The following is an 8,676-nucleotide window of genomic DNA, read 5'->3' on the forward strand; positions in this document are numbered from 1 at the left end:
AGGCTGGCTTCGAACTCACAGAGATCCACCTGGCTCTGCCTCCCGAGTGCTGGGATTAAAGGCATGCACCGCCGCCGCCACCACCACTCGGCAAAAAAGACACTTGTTAAAGACAAGTTACAAAGTACATTCCTTAAGCAAGAAGATGATAGTTATGGTTTCAAAAAGAAAAGAAGGAATTATGCTGAGGTTCTACAATAAAAATCAATCTTCCATGCTATAGAGATGGCTTATCAGTTAAGAGCACTGGTTGCTGTTCCAGAGGACACAGGTTCAATTTCCCACATCCACATGGCATCTCCCAACTGTCTGTAATTTCAGTTATAGAGGATCTTGCATCTTCATACAGACATACATGCAGACAAAACATCAATGCATGAAACTGTGAAGAAGAAAACAGATTTGTTCTGGTTTTATGGTTACATCCTACACTGCAAAATATACAGCTATACTGTGTGATAAGTGCTGAGTTGAGATAGAAACAAGAGATCTGTGGGTAGAAGGCAAGACAGAGGAAGTGTCCAGTTTACAGCAATGCAATGCTCCAAAGAACCAACGTAAAGATATAGCAAAGGATCCTCAAATGAAGTGGCTCTTAGTTACTCACTGCAAGTAAGGGATGACAACACAGTGTCAAGAATATGTTTGGACTGAAAAATATAGAAGTTACCAGAGAGACGAAGACATTGATTGAGAAAGGGCACCACCCACAACAAATCTTCAGCCATCATACCACTGGACAGTTTGGGGAAAGATAATTAATAGACCACATACGTGCAAAGGAGGGACAAGGGCAGGGAGGACAGGTTTGCTCTGGTACTGTGTGTCTATGCCACACATCAGATGACGTCACACGCTTCAGGACACACAAACAGAGTAGACTCTCAGTCAGGTGTGGTGGTAACCTTTAATCCTTGCACTCAGGGGTCAGAGCAGGTGGAATCTCTATGGCTGGTCTATACATCAAGTTCCAGGCCAGCCAGAGCCACACAGTGAGACCCGTCTGCCCCCTCCCTTCCCGCAAAAAGCAAAGAAGCAGACAAACAACCCCCCATAGCAACAAAAAACAAGGAAGAAAATAAAAACTCTGTGTTGTGCCAACATAATCAGACAATGTAGATGGCAGCAATCTTATTATGGAAAAGCTTCATCCCAGGAATGAAAAAAAAAATCAGTGGAGGGGAGAGGTTTAGATTTAAAGTCCTGTAAATATCAGATGACTCATTGAAAGTGTCCATGTTTTATATATATAAACACAGTGCCATTGCTTCAGCCTCGGAAATATCTATGATATGACATTTACCAAGGGTCTTACAATACGTCTCCATAAATAAAAAGAAACTGTTGTATGAAATTTTTGTATCACAAAACCAATATATTTTTAAGGAGACTAGTTGTTATGGATGTAAAGTCCAATTGTCATTAAAATTTAAATTGTCATTAAAATAAATGTCTTTCGTATTGTACTCCAAAAACAATCAGAAATCATTAGAAGTTATCAGTACAGATACAAAATCACTACAGAACTCAAGAACTCGCTAATTGATTTTAGTTGATATGAAGAAATCTTTGTTCCATTATTTAATTAATGTAATAATAACAAACCTTCAAACTTGCTGTTGTCAAAGTAAGAAACAGTCAAGAAAATGTTTATAAACACACTGAGTTTTCCAGATAATTTGATTGTGTTTTTTGTGTTATTTTTATAAATCTGTTTCAGTATATGCTACTATATTTATATACATAAAATGTTTAAATACCTTAAAATCTTCAATTAATTAAAATATTTTTAGGTTTTTATTAAATTTTGATTTTATGAAAACATTCATTCACACACAAACATACAAACACATACACTAAATATTGTTTAAAGACATTATATAGTTAATTCATACCAATTAAAATAGTAAAAACTTAATTTAAAAATGATAGCATTTCACTTTAAATTTTGCTTCAAGATTTACCCACTGGATTGCATTTTTTAAAAGACAGGATCTAACTCCTACTATGTATCCCTGACTGGTTTGATACTCTATAGCCAAAGCCTGGCTTTGAACTTAATGATCCTCCTGACTCATACTCCCTAGTTCTGGGATTACAAGCATGTACCATCACACATGGTAGATTGTATTTGTGAAAAAATCCACATGATTATACAGAAATTATATGTAAATATAATTTGTTTACTCCATGTGGCAGTTTAATATATGTTGTATCTAATTTATATTATCTTACTTATATCCTCTCTCTAAGGTCTAACTCCATGGTAACAAGGCTTCTCTCTGATTTGGTCTCTGATTATCTACCTAACATCTATCTCTAATTATTTATTCATCCATCATCCCAACCGAGCTCACAAAACAGTGCTTGGCACACAGATGTTTTATGAGCTTAAGTTAAAGCTAGGTTGTAGATACACAGAAGTCTCACAAAGCTTACGTGTTCAGGACTGCAAGCCTTGCATTAACTCTTTCTTGAATCCGTGGTTCTCCCCATTATTCTCCTTAGTGCACTTTTGACTTCCTTGTTCCTCAGAGTGTAAATAAGAGGGTTCAGCAAAGGAGTTACTAGAGTGTAGAAAAGTGCAATGCTTTTGTTCACATCCTGGGAGTAACTGGAGGGGGGCTGGAGGTACATGGAAATGAGCGTGCCGAAGAAGATAATCACTACCAGGAGGTGAGAGCCACAGGTTCCAAAGGCCTTCCGCCTCCCCTGGGCCGACTTTATCTTGAGAACTGCATGAGTGATATGGCCATAGGACACTAATATGAGCGAGAGGGGTACCACCAAGAAGAAGACACTGACAGCAAAGAGTTCAGCCTCGTTAATGAAGGTGTTAGTGCAGGCCAGTTTCAGCATCACTGGAACTTCACAGAAGAAGTGGTCCAGTTGGTTTCTGCCACAGAGGGGAAGGGTCATGGTCAAGGCCGTTTGTACCACAGAATTGCCAAACCCTGTGAGCCAGGCAGTTATAACCAGCTGTAAGCAAAGCTGTGGGTGCATGATCACCATGTAGTGGAGGGGGCGGCAGACAGCAGCATAGCGGTCGTAAGCCATCACAGATAAGAGTACACACTCTACTCCCCCAAGTCCCAGGGCAATAAAGAGTTGGGTCACACAGCCCCCGTAAGTGATGGTCTTGTCCTTCCCCTTGAAGTTGAACAGTGTCTGAGGGACGGTGCAGGTAGTCAAACAAAGATCCATGAAGGAGAGGTTAGAAAGGAAGAAATACATGGGGGTATGGAGGTGAAGGTCTACAATTGACAGCACTATGATGGTGCTGTTGCCTAGGAAGCTCAAGAAATAGATGACCAGGATGACCGCGAAGAGAGCTGTTTCCAGGTGAGGCCTATTGGAGAAGCCCAGGAGAATGAATCCAGAAAGGAGGCTGCCATTAGCTCTGTCCATTGCAGTCTACCTGTGGGAAGCAAGAGAGCTAACACTTACTTGGAGGTGTGTTCCGTGTTCTAAATGCAGCCTAACTGGGAAACGGGTCACGTTTTTGCTGCCAAGCAGCTACTGTCTTGCAGTTTTCCACGACATCAGCATTTCCTATGTGTTTTCTTGCCAGGGCAGAGTTATTGTTACCTTCCTTGAGAACGTGAGTGTGTTAAGCTTTAAATAGCCTTTAAGAGAAAAGGCCCAGCTTTCTCTGCCTGGGGTCACCTAACAAATGGCAGAGGGTTTAATCTGAATCTACCGTATGATCTCACAACTGCCCTTTTGTGATTGGATGAACTTTAAAAAGACTTGAGTGTCTTAAAATTAAATCAAAATTTCCCCAAGAAGATACAAATTTGCTTTTGTCTTGATCTCCTATCTTGGGTCTCATCAAATAATTGAAACATATTATAATGGGTTTCCTTGTTCTTTTCTGCTCAGAGAAAACATTTATTTTCTGAAAATGCATAGAAAATAAAATGCAGCATTTGATAACTTATAGTGGAGGAATGCATTTTGATATATATGCAAATAGAACATGGACAGATCCCATTTAGAAGCATTTTAATGCTTGGAAAGCCACTACAGTAAAAGTTTTTAGGTTTCAGGGTACCAACCTTGATTCCTCATCATCAGTGGCATCCAACAAAGAGCTGGGGACTGTCTGTCCAATGGTTGCTTTTTCTTTTCTCTCAATTTATAATAAAAAAAAAATTCTCAGTGTAACAGAGAAAAGTTTTCTAACATTTTACTCTGAATTTTAAAAAACATCAGTTTCATAAAAGAATCCACTTTCCTATTTAAATAACTGGTCCTAAAGTCTCTAATGCCTTTCCTTTTCATTTGAAACATTCCCATGATTCAAATTTAGTATTATATTATCATACCAGGGTCTCTAGCATGCTGAACACACATTCTACAACTGAGCTACATCTCCATCCCTAACAGCAGCGTAAGTATAACCTACAAGGGGTCTGGGCAACAGAGGAGAGGGATGAATTAGAACAAAATATAGTGACATATGTATGAAGATGCCATAATGAAACCAATTACTTTGTATACTAACTTAAAAAGTTAAAAAATGTTCTCAATATTACACTGGATAAATAAAAATAAATGGATCTAGGCAAACTTCTTGAGCAAATAAAAATAAAATCTCAAAATAAGACATAAAAAATAATATAAGCTTAAAAATGGTTATAGGCTAGCTGGACATGTAATCTCAGCGTAGAAGGATTAGTTTTTCAAAGCTGTCTCCTTTTACATGGAAAGTTCAAGACTGGGTGGGGCTAGATGAGACCATGTCTTTAAAAATGGACACAAAACATTAGTAATTAGTTTTGGATTACTGAAAGTTTTAGCTGTCCTGGAGAAAAACCTTCAACAATAGCCATGCAACAGCTGCCTGAGCAATATTATCTCCTGTATAAGGAAATGTTAGCTTTTCAAACCCAGTCTGTTTGCAAAGAAGCGATTTCATTTCAGTTTCTTCCCGTCCACTGGAGGCAGATGTTGATAAGCAGTCACGCATAGTCAGACATTGAATTGTTCTTTTATTGCCGTCTTGTGCAGAATCTTGCAGGACTCTGTTAATCCTTTATAAACGTAATTTCTCTATTCACAAGGTTTCTGACTTGCCGAGGAGACACTTTACCTCTGTTTGCTGTGCCTTTCTTGTTGGATTCTTGGGTCCCAGATTCTTTATAGTCTTCAGTGATTGCTTTAGTGGCAGTTACTGTCATGACAAAAGGAAGATCATTCAGAATAAGTTCTAAAATCCAATAAAATGGGAGCAAAATACTTGCATTCTGAGAATAAATCTGCAAGTACTAAGTCTTGAGGTTTTAAAGACTGCTTCTCCACTCCCATTTCCCGGCTGTTTCTCTTTCCAAATAAAAGATATAATGTTGCTGAAACCCCGGGCAGGCTCAACAGCTCCGACACCTTGTTTTAACCGAGAACTCACCATCAAAAGCACGTTCTCCAGTGACAATAGGCTTTATAACTTCTTTCTCTTTCAGATTAGCAGGGATTGTTTTGAGACACCCAGAATTCTAAGCATAGTGTCAACCTAAGAATTGGTTTTTATCGAATGCTGTTGGCACTTACCTTTGGTTCTTCTTTCAAAGGTTCTCAGTGTTCCACAGAAGACAATCTGAAACAAGAAAAGCATGCATTCTGATAAGACAGATGTAATTCATTGTAATCACAAGGCAATCAAATTAGCACAGGTTATTTCAAGATATGTTTCCATATGGTTGTATTAGTTCTCCAGGGCTGCCCATGATGAATATGAGGGCTCAACACAGCAGAAATTTATTGTTTTCACAGTTCTGAAGGCTACAAGTCCAAAATCAAGGCATGAGCAGGGCTGGGATCCCTCTCAAACCTCTGCAAACCTGAATCCTTTCTTGTGTCCTTTTGTCCTTCAAAAGGTGGGTTGCTGGCACTCCTTGGGATCCTGTGGTTTGTAACTGTGGAGCTTCAATCTCCGTCTTCATGTCAAATGGCATTTTCTGTTTTTCTTCTAAGTCTAGTGGTCATGGATTGAGGCTCACTAAATTAACTATCATGTCATGTTAACTTGATTATGTATGCAAAGGCAGGTACCAGAGTTTAAGATTTCTGTTGGGCTTTTTTTTGGGGGGAGTGTCAACTCATGACAATATCTTAATTATGTTTGTCAATGCTTGTCATGTTAATGTTGTAATGCTTTCTTATTATAAATTTGTTCCCATTGAGTAGTGGAAGACCAAAGATGAGGGTATTAGTTCTAGCCTATTTCAAATTCATAAATGAGATAAATTGACCATGACCATTGTTGACACTATGATTTTAGATAGTATTTATTTTTTTTCTGCTGCACATAAGGTGGAAGTCACTTATCAGGAATACCCAGCTAAAGCTTTCCATAACACATCTTTGCTACAATGAAAAGATTGAAATCAATACAGATTGCACATTTTAAGACTTGTGGAATTTCCTCATGGTGTTCAATTTGAACGGGATAGATAATATTTACATCCTTTTACTTCTGGCATGCAAGAATGCTCATCTAATCTGGAATTCAGGATCCTACTCTGGTCTAGAATTTATTTTTTTAGTAAACTTATGTGTATATATCATTTCTCCAGGTAACACCCAGGATTCTATAGGTCTGAATTGGAAGTGAAATGAACAACCTTAGCTGGCTTGGGGAGCAACTGAGCTGGTGTTGGATCAAACATACGAATCCTCTGTAGATGAGTAACAAAGGTCACAGACAGTCAGCTGCCTTCTGGATGAAGCAAGGTCGTCTTTGAACCGCGGAAACTGGTGTTGGTGGGAACATTAACATTAGGCAAATTAAAATCACATCTTCAAATATGGCACATTCGGTGATTACCAGTCTGTGAGTTTCGCTGAGGAACTGCAGGGCAGGGATACGTGATGGGGTAGGTAAAATAGAATTCTTAGAATAAATAGAAACTTCGCATGAAAGTATGCTTTAAATATGTTGTCCTTTGGATGGTCTTTAAAAATGGATAACAATTGAATGCTATGCAGGCCTGTGAATTTGATAGCAATTTCTTCAAAGGTTACTGTTGACATGACCCATGCCACTCCTAGGGTTTTCCCAGGAAGCCTGTCCATGCATTTTTAGAGTCCTACACCTAAACAGACATTGAAACTGAATTCTGTTGAATCTGCCCATGAATGAAAGGGCTAATGTTAAACCAGAGGAATCTTTTTATGAGCTACCAAGATCCAGGATCTGCTTTGGGGACCAAGATACTTGAGGATATGCTTATTTTCAGTGGCCCCAAGAGTGCCTTGCCCCATGTAACTCATTAGGCCTTGTTCAGGTATCCAGAGTTTGACTGCCTCCAGGGAGCAGCTGAAGTGGAAGGCTCTGGAGAGGTGATATCAACAAAGACTCCATCTTTTCCTGCCAAGGTGATCCTATTGTCTCTACTTCATTTCCAGGCACCCATACCTAGTAGAATTGTTGGCATTTCAGGGGTCAACCTTTAAATTCTTCATCTTTCAGAAATACTTTTTTTTCTACCTACAAGGAAAGAGGTCCTCCAGTATAAAATTCTGGGCCTTTCCCTCATATTACTTTGTGCTTGTACTATTGATCCAGTAAGTTCTTTGATGGCACTATCAACTATATTATCTTCCAGGGTTTTTGAGACCTTGTCAGTCAGTCAGACCTAGTCTACTCTGTCATTATCAACCTTAAATCCATAGCCTAAAATATGTTCCCATCAGAAAAATATAAAGAGGGGCTTGGATGTGTAGTTCTGTGATAGAACATGTGTTTGAGGCCTTGAGTTCAAGCCCCAGGATTAAAAAACAGACAAGAAGAAAAATAGAATCAAAGCCACTGCCATCTTTTTTTTTTTTAATGACAGTTTCTCACTGTATAGTGATTGGCTAACTTTGAACTCATGGAAATTCTCCTGCATCACCCTCTCAGAGCACTTCGATTAAAGGTCTGAGCCACTGTGTCCAGCTCATTTCAATCTGTCTTAGTTCTTTTCATCTATTAACTTGGAACAATATATTCATACTCTTCTCCCAATAAAAATTCTATGTGTCATGATTTCTTTGCTTATTATTCTGGTGATGGCATGTTCAGTGAGGTTTCTAACACCCTTCCTGTCATGTGGACCAGACTCCTGGTGTAATCTGATGTCAGTGCTTTCCCACCCTTCAAGAAATCACATCATTTAATAAAAATTTGCTTTTTTATTGTTATTCTTTGGGCTCAGAATTACCTGCTTGCCTGCTTGCTTTTTCCTTCCTTCCTTCCTTCCTCCCTCCCTCCCTCCCTCCCTCCCTTCCTTCCCTGTCTCTGTTTCTGTCTCTCTCTTTTTGGTGCTGGGGATTGAGCCCAGGCTTTGTGCATGTTGGCGAAATGCTCTCCTATGAAGCAATGCCACAGCACTTTAATTTTTTTTTTTTCTGCTTGGCAATGGTCTCACTAGTTGCCCAGGATGACCTTGAACTCTTGATTCACCTGCCTCAGTCTCCTGACTAGCTGAGATTAGAGACTGATACCACAGTGCCTGGCTGAATTCTGTGTCTGCAGGGTGGGGCAGAAGTTTGCATCCAGTGGCTTCTTCACTTGTTCCCCGCCTTAGTGTTTTGAGACATTGAACCTGGAGCTCACTAATTTACCTAAGCTGGCTGGCTGACAGGCCCCAGGTTTCCTCCAGTCTCTCTCTCTCTCTCTCTCTCTCTCTCTCT

The 8,676-nt window shown here is 39.4% G+C and overlaps 1 protein-coding gene across 1 annotated transcript; it reads right to left on the reverse strand.

Annotated features, from left to right (window-relative positions):
• Positions 1 to 892: 892 nt before the first annotated feature.
• LOC102922807 (olfactory receptor 2B8-like) lies at positions 893 to 3,408 on the reverse strand. The gene has a single exon (XM_006988915.2). It carries the CDS (start codon positions 3,406 to 3,408, stop codon positions 2,464 to 2,466), a length of 945 nt encoding a protein of 314 aa, XP_006988977.1. The 3' UTR covers positions 893 to 2,463.
• Between the last annotated feature and the right edge of the window lie 5,268 nt (positions 3,409 to 8,676).

Source organism: Peromyscus maniculatus, chromosome 5 (assembly GCF_049852395.1).
Source record: "Peromyscus maniculatus bairdii isolate BWxNUB_F1_BW_parent chromosome 5, HU_Pman_BW_mat_3.1, whole genome shotgun sequence".
Lineage (NCBI taxonomy): Eukaryota > Metazoa > Chordata > Mammalia > Rodentia > Cricetidae > Peromyscus > Peromyscus maniculatus.